The sequence below is a fragment of the Diplodia corticola genome (genome assembly GCF_001883845.1).
Source record: "Diplodia corticola strain CBS 112549 chromosome Unknown scaffold1, whole genome shotgun sequence".
NCBI classification, from domain to species: domain Eukaryota; kingdom Fungi; phylum Ascomycota; class Dothideomycetes; order Botryosphaeriales; family Botryosphaeriaceae; genus Diplodia; species Diplodia corticola.
The window spans coordinates 400,025-418,662 of NW_017971480.1; the positions used below are offsets into that span (position 1 = coordinate 400,025).

Below are 18,638 nucleotides of genomic sequence, written 5' to 3' on the forward strand. Positions count from 1 at the left end.
TGACGCTACTCTAGGGCCTAGGAGCGCGGAGAGAGACGCATCAACCAAACAATGTGCCACGCCCATTCTCTTCATAACAACCCCGTCGCCCCGACGCTGCAAGGCCGGCCGCCTGTGCCGCCTGTGCCCCGAACCTCCAGCGTCCAGGTTCCACGACCGCCATTTCGACCACAATTTGTTCCGCGGACCGCTTTTCCCATCCTGCGCTTTCTCGCGAGCTTCCCCTCACACGCCCGTTTGCCCCTGTGTGTTCCTTCCTTGTCCCTGGCTTGTGATGACATCCTTGAGCTCCTGCCTCTGCTTCTTCCGGCGGTGGTTGAGCAGGTAACACGCTCTGAGGAACATCAAGAAGTGGAGGACGCTGGTCCAAAGTCAGTGTTTGCATGCGTGCATCGAAGGATGAGTCGCGGCGACGTACGTCAAAATGAAGCCAGCGACACAGCCGCCCTGTACCAGGTACAGCTTGACCCCATGTTTGCCGTGGTCTGGTAGACCCATGCCCCACCACCTCCAACTCATGTTCGTATCGTCACTGTGCTCCGATAGACTCCACCCCCACGGATTCCACCAACTCCAACTCTCCTCCATGGAAGAACCACGATCGTGAGGGCCTGCGTAATAGACCGTGCGCACGTTGCTCAACCAATATCTCGCGCCAGGGTTCTGAGGCTTCATGTCTGCTTCGGCTAGCATGAAACCGATGATGGCAAAGGCCATGAGGATGAGGCAAAATAGGAGATGGAAAGCAATCTGTACCCCGGGATGGATGCCCTTTGACGTGCCGCGAGAGCACCAGACGGCGAAGTTGAAGAGATTCCAGAGTAAACTTGCAATAACACAAACGAGCAGCTAAGCAAACATTAGCATTACGGCCGCACTGAGTATCCGGGGACTCACAGTGATGAGGGTATCTTTTAGGAACATGTTGCTGATCCACGGATCAGTCAAGGCTCTTGCTGTCCACCTCCCGTCACGCCGCACGGAAAACAACCAGGTCCGCTCGTACACTCTGGGAGTGCCTGGGACCACCTTGAGAAGCAATGTGAGACCAACGATTGCAGATGCTGCAGCCGCCATCGGGAGGTAGTCCAAGAAGCTTGGCCTGGATGGATCCTTCTTATTGGCCTCATCTGCCACCGGTGCAGCGCGGGCAGACGGAGCATGCTTTGACTGCGATGATGGACCTGTTGGGTCTCTCGAGGATGGAGACGAACTGCTCGAAGATGAGGTTGAACTGCTCGAAGTCTCAATATGATGTAGAGCCAGACTAGGAGCAGAAGGGTGAACAAACGTAATGGTATCCATTTTCTGGCAGCCTATAACTGGCGAATATGATGCAATGGAAGACAACAAGAAGTGCCGAGTGACTCGAGATGATAACGTGAATGCTTGGGCGAAGGCTGCGTGGCTTGGAGACAGCTCGACGAGTGAAGATGTTGTAGAAGAAGAATAGTTCGGTGTAGTCAAAGACGACCGAAGGACACTACAGCGGGTGATTACTTCCTAATTGGAGAGTCGCCCCATGCTGGCTCAGACTGGTAGGATCAGGCTGGTTGACGTAGGCAGGAATGCGCAGCGCTTCGGGGCACGGCTCTTTGCTTGAGATATGAGGGAAGGAGGCACTTTACTCGGCGGACGCAAGTATTCACGGGGCAGCGACAACACGTTCTCTAAGAGAAGGGCGTGATTTGATTCCCAGTAGCGCTAGAATGAATGAGAGTGGAATATCAAAGAACGAAAATAGTTGGTAGTGAAGCAAGCAATCCAACTCTCCAACCAGTGCGCACACAAAAAAGTCGTGGCCGTCTTTAGAGTAGCGCCAATCCGCATCATGGGAAATGTCATGGCCCGCCCTTGCACGCAATTTCTCCACCGATTCAAGCTCCGAACATCACGACCGCCATGCCACCCTCGCTATGCGCGCTGTGCCAGCGCAACCGCGCGCTGATTTTGCGACCCAAGAATCACCAGAAATTATGCAAGCTCTGCTTTCTTGAGCTTTTTGAGACCGAAATCCACCATACGATCACGTCGACAAACCTCTTCCAGCGCGGCGAAAAGGTTGCGATAGGCGCATCCGGTGGCAAAGACAGCACCGTCCTCGCCAGCGTCCTGAAGACCTTGAACGAACGGTACGACTACGGCGTCGAGCTGTTACTGCTCAGCATCGATGAGGGCATCAAGGGCTATCGCGATGACAGCCTGGAGACTGTCAAGCGCAATGCCGTGCAGTATGATATGCCACTGACGATCGTCGGGTATGATGAGTTATATGGCTGGACAATGGACCAGGTTGTCGAGCAGGTTGGTAAGAAGGGGAACTGCACATACTGTGGCGTTTTCAGGCGCCAGGCTCTGGATCGAGGTGCTGCGCGCTTGGGCGTTAGGCATGTGGTTACGGGCCACAACGCAGACGATGTCGCAGAAACTGTACTCATGAATTGTAGGATGCCTCAGTGCACTTGTTTACTTCTGCATAACAATACCTGTGCGGTTTCGATCTTTGCGCTAACAGGCTGCAGTGCTTCGTGGCGACCTCCCACGTCTTTCTCGTACAACCTCGATCGTGACCTCCACTCCCTCTGCCGCGCCTCCTCTGCCTGGTCCAGATGGCACAGTCGCCCTCGATCATACCAACATCAAGCGCAGTAAGCCGCTTAAATATGCATACGAGAAGGAGATAGTGCTGTACGCGCACCACAAAAACCTCGATTACTTCAGCACGGAGTGCATCTATTCCCCCGAGGCTTTCCGTGGCAGCGCTCGCGCACTCATTAAGAACCTCGAGCGTGTTCGGCCGAGCGCAATCCTCGATGTCGTCAGAAGCGGGGAAGATATGGCGAAGCTGGTTCCGGGAGGAGATAACGACAAAGTATGTGGCGGGAAGGGATGTGGCTCTGCCGCAGCAGCGCTCCCCGATGATGACGAGAGTGGCTGTGGCAGTGCTCAGGGACGTAGCACTGGGGGTGAAATGGCGACGATGGAGCGCGCACTCGTGCAGAATGATGTTGCAGCCGCCGTCGGACTAGAGACAGAGGTCACGCTGGCCACCGTGGGAACCCTTTCCAAGAACAAGCATAAACAGTCGAAACCTCGGGCCAATGGAAGCATCTCGGACAGACAAGCGCCGAAGAAAGCACCGAGACAACAGACGATGGGTAAATGTGCCAGGTGTGGTTACATCTCGAGCCAGGCAGTTTGCAAGGCCTGTACTTTGCTTGAAGGCCTGAATAAAAACAGACCGAAGACTGCCATCGGAGTCAACGCGGGGACCAACAATGAAGAGCCTCTTCAAAAAGCCGTAGGAAACATTTCGATCAGCGCCGAGTGAGTGACGGCGAACGAAAATGTCCTACTCGGAGTCTAAGACGTAAACGATCCCGCGGCTATCAGCACCCTCCGAACACTTGGCCGAAAAGCTTTTTCAGGGCTGCTATGAGGCTGTGTCGAGACGGGTCGAGACGGGTCGAGACGCGGTGATCGAATGTGCAGTTCTAGGTATCAAAGAGGCTTCTGTGCTCGTCTGCAGCGCGTCCGTTGTTGGCGACCAAGCCTTTTTCGCCCTTTACAAGGCTGTCACAGGATGACCGCAAAGGCAGGAAGCATGTCAGAAAATTCAGCCAGCGCTGTCACGGCATTGCCGTGGGTACAAACGCCCATAGGGCCAAGGATCGCAATGAGGTTGGGATGCCTGTGTGGCGGTAGCTGTAGCTATCCGCAAAGTTGCGACTCGGTAGCTTCGGATAGTGAGTGATGGGAAGCAAAGTTAACACGGCAATTGCTGAGCAAAAATCATCTCCAGACGTGCCTCCTGTGTTAGTAGCTGGCGTTGCCGCAGTCACACCTGCCATGCATTTACAAAAACCCTCTTTTGCGGTAGCGACCGCTTCCCTCTTTCCTCTTCAAACCCTCAACCACCAAAACCGATCCAACACATCACCTCAGCTCCTGCACCGCAACCTGCGTCGCCCGCTCTTGCCTTCCGACTACCCTCGGTGTCGCGCAGGCTCTGGCTTGCGCAAACCTGCACCATGAGGCTCAACTACAAGAACGTAAGCCTTGCTCACTCCGCCCAACGCACAGAAACCATGCTAACACGTACGCCACTTCAGCGAAAGTCGGATGGCCCTAAGCTGGGTCACATTGTCGCCAAAGACTTGGTAAGTGCGAACGTCCGTCGCCGACGAGAGCTTTTGGACTGACTGATGCCCATCCAGCGAAAGCAAACCAAGCATTGTTTCGCGAAAGCCGAGCCAAGGCCAGAACCTTCACCCCTTCTGCTCGATCTTGATGGCAAGAACCTCACCGACGAAGGGCTCTTGGCCATGGTAGAAGGCCTCAAGGAAACCTTGGACACCCGCGAGGGGGTTTGTGCCAACAAGCTTGAGGAGCTCCATCTCAAAGGAAATCAGCTCACTACCACCTCTCTGTGTGCACTCGCTCCCATCATCAAGCTCGCCCGCTTTGAGCTTGTCGACGTCGATCTCTCAGGCAATCTTATTAGCGTCAAGACTGACAAGGAAGCTGGCGACTGGGAAACCTTCCTGAAGGCTTTCGGTACATGCCGCGTGCTGAGGCGCATCGATCTTAGCGGTAACAAACTCGATGGACCACGTCCTTTTGAGATACTCGACAGAATCTACTCACAGCAGCCTCCTGTTGATCCTACGCAGCTCGAGGACGCCATGGACTGCAGCAATGGCCACGAGTCCGGGATGAAATCCAACAACGACATGACGGAGCTCACCAATCGCACCCGGGACTTCAGCATCGTATCGCCTACGGACGATCCACCGCTGGCTAATGACAGCATGTCTTCCGGAACCGTACTCAAGCGTCGTGAAGGCCTCCGCGCGATTCCATACATCATCCTCAACGACACCGCCATGACGGATGCTGGTGCACTGTTCTTCTCTTACATCCTTCAAAGGCACTTCTACCCCCAGCAGCTAATGTGCTCTTTGAGGCCCGGACCTCAGGCTGCTCAGCTCGACGAGTATGCCCAGAGGAATCACTGTTGGGGCTTGATCTACCTTCCGAATGAGGGCCTGACGGACACTGGACTCCATTTGTTGAACAAAGCAGAGGATTCGCGCTCAGCCTTTACGGGCATTATAGATGACCATGGGCTCTCTGACTCGATTGGCTCTTTCGTGATGGTTGATGCCAAGCAGGCAAATTCAGGTCTGAGGTACGTCATCACATCATGCCCTTAAGCTTTATGACAATTGCAAGTACTTGTCTAACTCTATGGTTTTTAGGAGAGCTTCCAATGCTTCATCTCTTCGGAGGCGCTCGGATGCTGCTGCAGAGCCTGGCAGGAAGCACGCTATGGCTCTGGACATTGAGAACTATCGGAAGAAAATCCAGCGCAATATCCTGGAGGAGCTGGGCTACGATAGCATTGACCTTTGGCGTTGTGCTGTGAAGATGCTCACCTACGCCAAGGTCATCATGCTGGGCCATGAACTAGGGGAGGATTCCCCGTTACCCGTGGTTGACAGGGCGGACCCGATCATGCAGATGATGCAGAAGCACGTCTTCGCTTGCCACATGACGGCCACACCCTCGGCTCATGGAGATACTGTCTTTGCAGTCACCGCGACTAGACCCGGATTCACTCGGCTCGACGTGGATGCATGGCCCAGTCTCCCTACTGCTGGTGGCGAGTCTGCACCCCAGAGAACGACAATCCCCGTCGCTATTCGGGAAGAAGATGGCCCCGAACGCAACTCAGGTCTACCGGGAGAGATACCCGAACATGTGTGGAGAGACATTCTTGTCCAAGCAGCTGGCGGGCATGGAATCCTGTCGAACGCACAACAGAGCGCCATCGTCCATTATGCTCGGGACAGGACTACCGTCGTGCTAGAGAAGGGCGAGCTCGGTAAGCCAAAGCCATTCAAGCTCTGGTGGATTCTGGAGCGCATGAGCTGCTTGGAGTACGAAATCAAGGACTGAAGGCAGCAGTTTCGGGATCAGATACCGAAAACAGCGGAAGGGTGACGGCATCCTAGGATTGAAACAGCTATGGAGTAGGGGTTTCTGGGCGACTCGGAGAAGCTTTCAGCATTGAAACTTTTGCTGGTAGACCTAAGAGATCATAGCAATAATAGCCTCTTCGGTCAATCACCCTAATTCTGGTAGTGTGGCTGTATACTGTGTAGAGGGAGCGACAGCACCAGTAGGTAGGTAGATGTTGGGCAAGATCCGTGCGCCGCATGTGAGGATCCTGTCTCGGGCTTCCAGAACACCTGACGGAAGCGGGCCCTGAGAGAATGACGTATCCGCCACCATCTTCTTTCTCAGCCCCACTACGGGCGATCCTTACACGATATATCGTATAAATTTACACGATATATCGTGTATTTTATACTATCGTTTCGCTATGTCTCAGCGTGTATTTTACACTCTAGTAATTATAAAATACACGATATATCGTATAAAACACACGATATTTATAGTTAACTATATAATATATCGTATATTCTATAGTAGCTAGTCATATAAAATATACGATATATCGTATAAAATATACGTAGAGATATAGCGAAACGATAGTATTTTATACGGTATATTATATATTTTATACGGTATATCGTATATTTTATACGGTATATCGTATAGTTTATACGATATATACTATATTCTATATATATATTCGTATATTTACTTAATTTTAACGGGTACTATATAGAAAAAAGACGCCTATACGTCTAAACGCCTAAACGCCGAGATAGCTAGAGATTAACTACTATTTTTATTACGGTTTTTAACCCGTTCTACTAACTATAACGGTAGATCTATTACGATATATTAGCTCTATAGTATTAACTAGGTAGTCTAGTAGGTACCTACGTTACTATATTATATTAATATTTTCTACTATATTCTATATATTAACTACTATATAAGTCTCGCGGTTAGAGTTTCTATTCGATCGATTGGTCTCGTAAATAACGCTAATAAGATATCGAAGGTTACGAACGTTTATAAAGAACTAAGAGCCGTAAATATTTAGATAGATAATATAGCTAGTATTATTCTTCTCGTTAAGCTCTAGGCCCGTAACTATCTAAATATATATATACTCGCTATCTTACTTACCTAGGCCTCGTACGGTTAGATAGAAGTATATCGTATATACTTCTATCTAACTACTTCTATCGCTATACGTAGCGTAACTATTATTACGTTAATCGTTAGAGTTACGTAGTTTAAGAGAAGTCTTTAAGCCGAATATATTACTCTCGCGCGGCTAGTAGCGCCGATAGTACTAGATATAGCGTACCGTATTCTCTCTAAAGCGAGTAACTAGCTTCGTCTTTCGAATTATATACTACTCGAAAGAATAGGCGTTAAGTAGGCGAAGGTAGTATTACTATAATAGAACGATTATTAGTATATTAATTAGAAGTCGTATATAGTATAGATACTTTCTACGTATTAACGTATTAGCCACGCTACTACCTATATAAGACTTTAAGCTTACTAAGAACGTAACGAGGCCGTAGATCCGCTCTATTAGAAACGCCTAGATATAGTATACCGGCCTATAATCGCGTACGTAGACGGGTAGATAAAGAATTAAGTAGAAGTTAATAGTATATACGCGAAGAGTGTTTAAATTTTTAAGATTATAGTAGATTCGTTCGTACTCGCGTATAAAGTTAATATATATTAACGTAAGAAGTAGTATATTCTTATATTCGATCTCGCGCTTAGTAGTAATAACGTATAACGTCTTAAGAGTATAGAGGTTTATATAAGCCTCTACGAATAGATATTTATATAGAAGTAGAAGACTCTAGTATCGTAAAAAGCTATTCTATTTAGAAGTCTTAAAAGACTTATAGCGCGTTATTAGATCGCGGGGGGTAGCTTCTAGAGCCGTAGATATATCCTTCTTCGCGTAGGCGAAGATTTAAGCGAAGCTAAGCTTCGCGAAGCTTCGTAGAACGTAACTCGACGTATCGCCTAGAAACTTATTATCTATCTAGAGGGTAAAGAGCCCGTATATAATATTATATAGAATATAATATATAAGATCGACCGGAAAGCTACGAGAGAAGTATAGAGACTTAAGCTCTAGAAGAATACTCTTTCGCGTAACGCCTATTATATAAAAGATATTAGTTTCTAGATATTTAAGTGCGTTATAGAATAGAAAGTAAATATTATCGTTAGAAATATATATATCTCTATCTTAGCGTTACTTCGTAGAAAATATTATCTACTATTAATATCGTCTACGCGTAGCCGCTATCTACGATATTTTTAATATCTCGTTATAAATATCGGTATACGCGCTACCTTAAATTACTCTTATAGAAGAGGTAGTATATCGACTTACGACCAATAGTAACGATATTAGAGAAGGTCTTTAAATACGTTCTATATAGTACTTTAGTATTATCTAGACGCTTTATATCTATCGTATTTATAATAGCCGGGCCGTCGCTAGTTACGAGGACGATATAAGCGTAAAGAATAAACTATCTATCTACGTCTAAATCTTATACTAGAATACTATTACTAAGGACCTTAAGTTCCTAAATAAGTAGTAGGAGATAGCTATCGAGATTCTTATATTTCTTTAGACCGGGTATTACTAGGGACACGAGTTTGTTTTCTTATTTATAGCGCTCTACCGGGGGAAGGTTAAGATTAAATAGAATAACGAAGGTAGACTTATAACTATATCGTTTTAATATTAGCTAAATACTATCTAGCGAGAGTTATAGTCTAATATCTATAATATCTTTAAATAGATTAAGTTCCTCGCGAAGAAACTCTTTAAATACTTAACCGTTCTAAAAGTTACGTAACTTACTATAGCTATCTAGAGTTATAAGGCTCGTATAGTAGTCTTTTATAATAGCTATATACCGCGAACTATATAAAAGACGTAGACGATATATAAAAGAAATATATATATACGCTCGACGAGTTCTTTAAAGACGACTATCTACTAATTAAGTATACTAAAGCTTATTATAGTATTTATACGCCCGATCGTTCTTATAGGTACTAGTATACGCTATATAAAAGTTAATATAGTAGTCGATTAGCCGCTTCTCTATATTAGTATACTTACGTAGCTAGCTAGATACGTAGCGAACGCTCGAAAGCCTTACTTTATAGTAGAAGAAAAGAAGATCGCGTAGATCGTTATATTTTACGCGGCTAATACTAGTAGCCTAGCTAGCTATATCTACTATAATTATAAGCCGGGGATCTAGTGCCGTTTTATTAGTATTATAAATAGATATCTCTAAATACGTCTTATTATATTTACTTTATTATACGTTCGCGAGATTCTAGATTTATACCGCTATAATATCTTTTATATTAAGCTCCTCGTCGCTACTTAATATATTACTAGCGATCTTAATAGTATTTAACGTCTTATTAATATTATCGTCTTTATAATTAGATACCCGGTCGGGTTCTTTAATAACTATATTATTATTAAAGTTAATATCGTCGAGTATAGTTAGTAGCGGTAGAGTTTTACGAACGACGCTTTCTTTAGTAGTAAAACTCTCGTTAGTAGGGGGCGTATTAGCGCGTATAAAGTATTAGTAGCGATAGTATAAGGACCTATAGCCGCGTCTCGCATACGCTTCGTATACGAGACCTATAGAAGTTACGTGCTAGTTACGTAACTCTCGCTTAGCTATATATAAAAGCCCTTCGGCCTACGGGCGAAGGCCGAATCCCTTAAGGATTTATTTATTAATTATAAGCCCTTTTCTTATACCTATCTTAAGCTCCCTATTCGTGCCTTATACCTTATATTCGAATCCTTCTCTTTAAATAGCCGGTTTAGGATGCCTCCTAAGCGGACCTTTCTTCCCGTACGCGACGCGTATACGTCGCGTACCGAAAACGCTACGGTCGTATAAGACCCCTTAACCGGGTCGAACTATCTAACCTCTAGCGAATTAAACGATAACGCCGACGAGGTACCCCCGATACCTACCGCTATAGAAGAACCCCCCTCTATAATAATCACGCCCGAAGACGTCATTACGAACCTAAAAGCTAAGATCTATAGGCTCTCTATAGTAATCCCGACCTCCTCGGCTTAAATTATCGAATTAAACGCTTTAATTAAGGGTCTATAGGAACGTATTAAAATACTCTCTTAGCTAAGCGTACCTAAAACGTATACTTCTCGTATATATCTCGACTCCGAAGCGCGGAAGGCGATCTAGCGAGAAAAGAACGTTCCCGAACTATAAACCGCGACCTAGTACTATTTCGATAAGTGAATTAACGAGTTAAATAATAAGTTTAATATGCTTAATCTATAAGACTAGAATACCGAGAAGCGGACCCGTTAGGCCCTCTAGGGCCTCGCGAAGTACGAAGTAATCGCCTAGTACGTCTACCGACGCCTAGATAAATCTATAACCCGGGAAGAGCTTCTCTTCGAGGAGTTTAAAGTAATCGTTTAAAATTAAGTAAGGAACCCCATCTTACGGCGGTACGAGAATGCGGTTATATTCTACCGCTTCCTAATAAAGCCTAGTACGTCGTATTAGAAGTACCGCGCCCGTATAGAAAGCCTATATAAATAGCTTCTATACGCGGTAGCCGATAAGGACCTTCTTATCGATCTCTTCTTTACGAATCTCCTAGAGGTCTATCGTAAAGAACTCCTTAAACACCCTACGATAAAGACTATCCGGGGGGTTAAGGAACTCTACGACTTAATTATTAGCCTTAAGTAGACGCTCGGCTTAGTTAAGATGGCGTAGACGGAGGAATAATAGCGCTAGGGCGTAGGCTATAAACGCCCGCGTCCGGCCTACTCTACCGATAGTAGGCGAGGTCGGTTAAGGAACTCGAGCCGATATAAGCTACCTCGCTAAGAAGACTTCTAGAAGTCGACTCGTAGGTAAGGCGTAGGCGCTTCGTATACGAAGCGTAACTCGGGCTCCCGCCGGTTTAATAAGAACCCGGCTAGTAACTAACCCCCTTCTAGAGCCGATAGCTCGAAGGACGATAAGATCTCGGGAAAAGAATAGTCCTAGTAGCGGCCCTAAGCCGTCTATCTCTAGGACTAGTCGACTAAGGCTTAACTGGACGGATCGTTATAAACGTCCTCCTAGAGTCGCCGGAAGGGCTAGTAGCCTTAAAGGCCCTCTTAGATTTAGGAAGTAATATAAACCTTATTAGGTAAGATCTAGTAAGTACCTATCGCGTACTCTTCTCGTACGTTAAGCGTACGCTCCGCGTACGGTTCTTAGACAGCCACCCTATAACTATATAGAACTTCTATAAACTTGCCCTCCGGGCTAAAGACGGGATAGGCGTTAAGCGAATTGTCGGACCGCGCCTATTCTAGGGCGCGTTCTTCGAGGGTTACGACCTAATCCTTAGCCTAGACTAGCTAAAAGCGGCCGACCTTATCGCCCGCTTTAGTACGAACACCCTTAAATAGGGTAATTTATACTAAGACCGTATCGAGCTTGTCTCTACGGTATAATTCGCTAGTTAACTGGCCTTAGACGATCCCGTCTACTAGATTAATCTAGAAGGTAAGATCCCTAGTTAGGACTAGCCCCTACTAACGTAGGAAGGCGGAGATCGTAATTCTACGTACTACCCGCGACGCACTAGCGCCGCGTATACGTAATATATACACTTCGCATCGGAAGCGCGGGGTAATCCTATTCTTATAGCCGCAACGGTTACCGCGCTATAAGAAGGACTTCTAAGTTAATACTAAGACTTTACGGATGTCGCATCGAACGAACTAGCCGGTAAGCTGGTCTAGAACTCCGAATACGACTATACGATCGACCTAGAGGACGGTAAGTCGCCGCCCTAAATATCTATCTATAACCTCTCGCTAAGAGAGCTATAGATTCTACGAGAATACCTCGATAAGGCTCTTAAGAAGGGTTGGATTCGGCCTAGTAAGTCTCCTACTAGCGCGCCAATCCTCTTCGTCCCTAAGCCTAACGGGACTATACGATTATATATCGATTACCGGGGGCTAAATCGGGTTACGATTAAGAATCGACACCCGCTTCCCCTTATTAGCGAACTATTAAATCGTATATCTTACGCGAAGATCTTTACGAAGCTAGACTTACGTAACGCCTATTATAGGCTCCGCATTCGTAAGGGCGACGAGTGGAAGATGGCCTTTAAGATAAGATACGACCTATTTAAGTATCTCGTTATACCCTTCGGCCTAGCTAACGCGCCGGCTACGTTCTAGAGCTATATTAATAAAGCTCTTAGAAGCCTCGTAGATACTATCTACGTTATATATTTAGATAATATCTTAATCTACTCTCGAAACGAGGAAGATTACGTTTAATATATTCGGTAGGTGCTCTAGCGCCTCCGGGACTAGAGCTTATATATTAAGGTATTAAAGTATACCTTCTATACGACCTACGCGGAGTTTCTAGGGTTTATCGTAACGCCTAGCGGCGTCGTAATAGATCCCGAACGCGTAAAGGCTATTTAAGAATAGCCGGAATCTAGCTCCTTTCGTAATATATAAGTGTTTCTTAGCTTTACTAACTTCTATAGGCGATTCGTATAGAACTACTCCTCTATTACTAAGCCCCTAAATAACCTCCTCCGGGACGCTACTCGGGCACCTAAGGGAGTACTTACGAAGAAGTCCCGAAAGGGCCTAACTAAGTAGTATATTTAGTTCTACTAGCTAGACGACGCTACGCATACGTTTCGTACGCTAAAAGACGCCTTTTCGCACGGCCCGGTCCTCCGGTACTACGACCTAGTGTTATAGCTAATACTTATTACTAATATATCGGATTTCGCCTTAGCTAGCATTCTATTCTAGCCCTAAGCGTAGGAGGGCGACTAAAAACACTAGTTGCCTATTATCTACTATAGTAAGAAGTTTACGGCTATAGAAGTGCGCTACGATACGCACGATAAGGAACTACTAGCTATCGTTAAATACTTTAACGTATAGCGATACTTCCTCGTATACGCCCCGTACCCGACGCGCGTGCTCTGCGATTATAATAATCTTAGATACTTTATAAGTACTAAAAAGTTATTAGAACGTTAGGCCCGCTACGCTAAAACGCTGGCGAAGTTCGACTTCGAGATTAAATATAAACCCGGGGCCTCTAACCCCGCCGATTCTCTCTCTAGGCGACCCGATTACGTATTAGGGTTTAAAGAGGTTAAAAAGAAGGTATACCTAGACGCTATATTACTAACGTTATAATAGAAGCTACGAATACGGGAACTTATAAGTAGTTCCCCGAGGGCTACTATCCTTACCACGCGCGGCGTATGCGAAGAGTATACGAGAGACCCGCGCTACGATAGCTAACCGGATAATACGCTCTTCGTTTTTCTACTAGGACTTATCGCCGCCGTATATACTAGCGCGGCCAGCGAAAACCGCAATAACGCGAGGGCCTAGGGTTCCGGATCTCTAGGTAAGGAAAGCTTACGGCTAGCGTAAGCCCTCGCCGGTATAAAAGAAGCCCGGAGCTTCGTACTACGTTAAGTAATAGTAGTAGCTATACTTAACGAAAAACTAGCTATAGAGGAACCTCTAAGGTTATTATCCTTATTTATTAAGGAGGTCTAGCGGGAAGATAATACCGTCGTCTAGCGCCGGACTTAAACCCTAGAGGAACTTACGGCTAAGAGTTAGTCCTTCGACTAAGATAGCCTCCTGCGCCGCTATATAAAGGTCTACGTCCCTTATAGTACCCCTCTTCGGGACGAGATTATTAGGCGCAACTATAACGACCCTATAGGCGGCCACTATAGCTTTAAACGTATATATAAAGTAATCGCACGTAAGTACGAGTGGCCCGGCCTAAATAAGGAAGTTAAGGCCTATATTAATATATATAACGCCTGCTAGAGATATAAGGTACGTCGCTATAAGCCCTACGGCCTCCTATAGCCGGTCGAGGTAGAACGAGAGCCGTAGAAACACCTCTCTCTCGATTTTATTACGGACCTTCCTAAATTAAGGGGCCGCGATGGGGGCTTATATAACTCTATTCTAGTAGTCGTAGACCGCGCTACTAAGAAGGTGTTTTACTTCCCGGTGCGTAAGACGATCGACGTAAAGAACCTTACGGCCCTACTCGAACTATACTTCTTATAAACGATCGTTCCGGACTCTATCGTCTTAGATAGAGGGTTAGTGTTTACTAGCGAATACTAGTCTACTCTATACTACGAACTAGGTATTAAACGACGCCTTAGCACGGCATTCTATCCGTAGACGGACGGGTAAATAAAACGTTAAAACTAAGAGATTAAGACGTATCTAAGGATATACTCTAACTAGGAGTAATCTAATTAGGCTAAACTACTACTATAAGTAGTATTCGCGTATAATAATAAGTTATACTCTACTACCGAATATACCTCTAATATCCTAAGCCACGGCACGGATAACGAGGCGTTAGACGATATTCTTAGATCTAACTAGATAAGAAGCCTCGTAGTAGTACCCTTAGATATCGAGGATATTACTCTCGCGCCCGACGTAGCTAAAGCGCATATTAAACGTATACGCAGCGTATACGTATATATATACTAGGTAATTCTATACGTATAGCAGCTCTAGGCTCGGTACTATAATAAAGGCCGCCTGGATCGCCACTTTAAAATAGGGGACGAGGTCCTGCTATCCGCGAAGAATATTCGTACGAAGCGACCTTATAAGAAGCTAGACGGCCGATTCCTCGGTTTCTTTAAGATTATTAAGGAGGTTAGAAACTCCGCCTACTAGCTTAAGCTGCTAGCCTTAATAGCGCGGCTCTATCCTGTCTTTTATATATCTCTTCTAGAGCTATACTCCGTAAAGCCCGGTTTCTAACCGCCCGCTATGGAGTTAGAGGATATATAGGAGGTTAAGGCCGTCGTTAACTATAAAGACGGCCTCCGCGGTTCGTAGTATCTTATTAAATAGCTGGGCTAGCCAAATAAATATAATAAGTAGAAGCACGAGTACGAACTCGAGAACTACTAGGAATTACTCGACGAATACCGTCGACGACACTCTAGGGGAATAAGCCTACCGGGTGCGAAACGCGTACGAAGAGTACGCGGAGAACCTTCGTAGCGAGGCGAAAAACCTTAAAAAGACCTACCGGGGAATAACCCCGAGGGTACGAAGAGCGTGCGAAGAGTACGCGGGAATCTACCGTAAGTAGGCGAAAAACCTATAAAACGCGGGCGGGGAAGGCCTCCCGGCTTAAAAAATAAGACGAAGCGGTAAAAGCTTAGTCTTCGGGATTTAGGGTTAGAGGGCGAAAGCCACTAAATATATTATTATACTGCGGCTAAGACCGATACGTCGCCGAAAGGCACCTAGAGTAAAACCGTAGTTTCTTTCGTAGTTAGGAAATTCTATAGGACCGATTAATTTGCGAAAACTTTCGGGTTGACAACTATAATATAAGAAGAATAGATTTTATTACTAGGCGTAAGCGCCGCGCACGAGAGGCGTATCTAATTCGTATAAAACTCTAAACCTAGCCTAACCCGTAAAGAACTCTAAAACTACGCTAAATATTAAAACCAAATTTTTTTTTGCCTATCCTCTACCCCTTACTTCGCTAAGGGCCCGTACTAGTACTATTATATACTCTTCTAGCCGTTACTCTCGTTAAGGAACTCGTCGCGGTTTAAATCGAGGCTATCCTTCTTAAAGAGGTTGTCCTAGCCTCGTAGAAGGCGGTCCTCGGTAGCTACGTCGATACGCTAGTTCGTAGGGAGTATTAGACCGACACCGCCTATACCGAGCTATACGGTTAGTAGAGATAAAAGCGGACGGTTAAGGAAGCCCTTATCTACTTACGTTAGAGGTTGTAGTCGCGAGAGACCTACCGAGCGTATATATACTTCTTAAGACCGCTAGCGTTCTTAACGCGAGCCTTCTTAAGCCGGCGAAAGTTCTTAACGTAGTTAAGATACTTAGAGGCGTAGCTACGGACTAAGTTCTACTCCTCGGGAGTGTTATGACGAATAGCCTACTAGCGTATAAACGATAATACGTTTATAGCGCGGCGAAACTCGGGAGGCGGCTAAATAGGCGAGAAGAGTTAGCTAAAGATACGACGCGTATACGAATCGTAGGGTAAACTTATCTAAGTATAATCGTGCCGCGCTTTAGTATATCTTTAGTACTTCGAGAGCGGTGTCTTGCGTATATAGCCCTACTTAATAATATTCTTTACGTTATTATCGATCTACGAAGTGGAGGCCTAGTATAAAAGGCAGCGTTTATAAAAGGCCTTATAATAAGGCGGAATCGGCTCCTAATAGGGAGCTAGGCCGCGGATACTAATAAGACGACGTTAAGAGACGTCCCGTATATCGAACGGCTTATAGCGAGCCCGAGTCTTATTCTTACCTTTATCTTAAGTTAAATTAAGACCGAGCTAGCTTATATAAGGTAGCTTCTCCTTACCCGTACCGCCTGTAGGACTAGCTTCTAGAGTAATAGGGGACGTCGAAGAACGGGAGGTAGAGCCGCGAGGGGGAGTTAAAGGGGAAGCTATAGTAAGAAATAGGTGCGGCGTAGAGTTAGAAACGACTACGCGAAGAAGATTCTAATATACGAACGCTTCTCGCTAGTCTCTCCTACGGCACGCGTACGTAAAACGCATAGGCCTAGACCCTATAGAAGCGTGCCTGCCTAGCGGAAGTAAACTACGCCCGCCTAACGCTAAAATACCGCCCGTAAAGGGCAGGGACCCGTTATCTAGCTAATAAAGATAGATATAATAATACTAGCTGCCGAATCTAGCCGTAGGTTAAGTATTACGAGCGGTAGTAATAGAACTCTATAAAGCTAGGTAGATCTAATAAAATTACTTTAAGGGATACCGGAGAGTAGTACGCGCTGCGTATACTATACGCACTCGGATCGTGTAAATAATAGTTCTAAAACGCTTAAGCCACACACGAGACTCGCGATTATAAGCCGAAAAAGATAAAAGGTAGAATAACCGCTATAGCGTAGAAAGTAGCCACTACTCCCTTTACGTAGAATTAAACCCCTAGTAGAGTCCCGCTCCCGGATACTCTAAGCCGCGTAACGGCCTAGAGTAACTAAATTTTCCTACTACCCTAGCGTATAAGCGCTAATTACCCGCCCCGCGTATAAGAGTCGTACGCGCTAAGCACGCTTCGCGTACCTACTTTATAGTATAGGTAAAAGCGGATATTCTAAGAGATATAGGCTACGGCTTCCGCGTTTAGGGATTTTCTTAACGACCCTAGCCGCGAGCTTTTTCCTTCCTAATAAGAAAGATTTTCCTCGTAGTAGGTATATAAGGTCCTCGAGTTTTTTATCCTTTCTAGGGTCGTGGTCGACCCCTATAGTAGGGGGGGTAGTATAAGGACCTATAGCCGCGTCTCGCATACGCTTCGCATGCGAGACCTATAGAAGTTACGTACTAGTTACGTAACTCTCGCTTAGCTATATATAAAAGCCCTTCGGCCTACGGGCGAAGGCCGAATTCCTTAAGGATTCGTCTATTAATTATAAGCCCTCTTCTTGTGCCTATCTTAAGCTCCCTATTCGTGCCTTATACCTTATAGATAGCGCTTCTTATAGCGCTAGATAGTTCTTTTAGACGACTAGCTAGAAGCGTTACTTATAATAATAATAGATAGTATTAGCGGTTTAGAGTTCCGCGGAGCTATAAGACGACGAAGATTAAAGTCTAGGCGGTAGTAGATATTTAGTAGTAGTTTTAATAGTCTAGAGCTCCGCGGAGTTATAAGGCGACGAAAATTAAAGTCTAGGCGGTAGATATTAGTAGTAGTTTTAGTAGTCTAGAGCTTCGCGGAACTATAAGGCGATAAAATAAGATATCTATATTAAGTCTAGCGATAAGATAGAGCGGTAAACCTCTCTACGTATATAAAAACTTTATATAGAGGAGTTAATAGATATTCTAGGTATATAATAGGTTATATCTAGGTATTTATACTTAGATAGGTGGTATAATAGGTCGGCGAGGAAAAAGTAACTATATTCTAGCTATCGTTAATACGGCTCCCCTATAAGGGGCTTATATATAACTATAGTAATATATTATAATACTACTATAATCTTATCGCCTCGTTATCTTAATATCGCCGCTATATCTCTTATCTAGTTTCGCCGATCTAACTTTAAGCCGGTCCCTTTAGGAGGAAAGATAGAAGCGAAAAAGATACTACTAGATAATAAGTATCTTCGTTAACGAATTAAGAAGTTTAGACTTAAAAATCTAGAGGAAAAATAGCTAGAGTTAATTAGCTCGGTACGGTTTTTATATAAGTAATACGCTTTATAAAGACCGAATCGCGATACGCTATTATTATAGTCTAGATAACCTACTAAGATTTAAATCGAGATAGTTAATCTTCTTCTAGTAGATATATACTTTCCGGACTTAAAGCGCTTTAAGTATAAATAGATAGCCGACGCCGTACTAGATTCCGCTTATATCTTTATAAGCTCTAACTCTTCGCGCCGTAGAAGGGTAGGCTAGTAAGTACGTTAGACTAATACGTTAGACGCCGACTATAACGATAGCGATAAGAATACCTATATATAATAAGTAGTATAAGAGACTATCGAAGATTACGTATCTACTCTAGCT

The 18,638-nt window shown here is 45.2% G+C and overlaps 2 protein-coding genes across 2 annotated transcripts; one reads left to right on the plus strand and one right to left on the minus strand.

Moving 5' to 3' along the window:
• Positions 1–225: 225 nt before the first annotated feature.
• BKCO1_1000122 (uncharacterized protein) lies at positions 226–1,305 on the minus strand (the record flags this gene model as incomplete). The annotated part of the gene is made up of 3 exons (XM_020269485.1): positions 226–361; positions 419–849; positions 898–1,305. The coding sequence occupies 3 exons, from the start codon at positions 1,303–1,305 to the stop codon at positions 226–228; spliced, it is 975 nt and encodes a 324-aa protein (XP_020135350.1).
• A 597-nt stretch (positions 1,306–1,902) lies between these two features.
• BKCO1_1000123 (pp-loop atpase superfamily protein) lies at positions 1,903–5,961 on the plus strand (the record flags this gene model as incomplete). Its single annotated transcript, XM_020269486.1, has 6 exons — positions 1,903–2,443; positions 2,523–3,327; positions 3,881–4,052; positions 4,113–4,160; positions 4,218–5,191; positions 5,262–5,961. 6 exons carry the CDS (start codon positions 1,903–1,905, stop codon positions 5,959–5,961), a joined length of 3,240 nt encoding a protein of 1,079 aa, XP_020135349.1.
• Between the last annotated feature and the right edge of the window lie 12,677 nt (positions 5,962–18,638).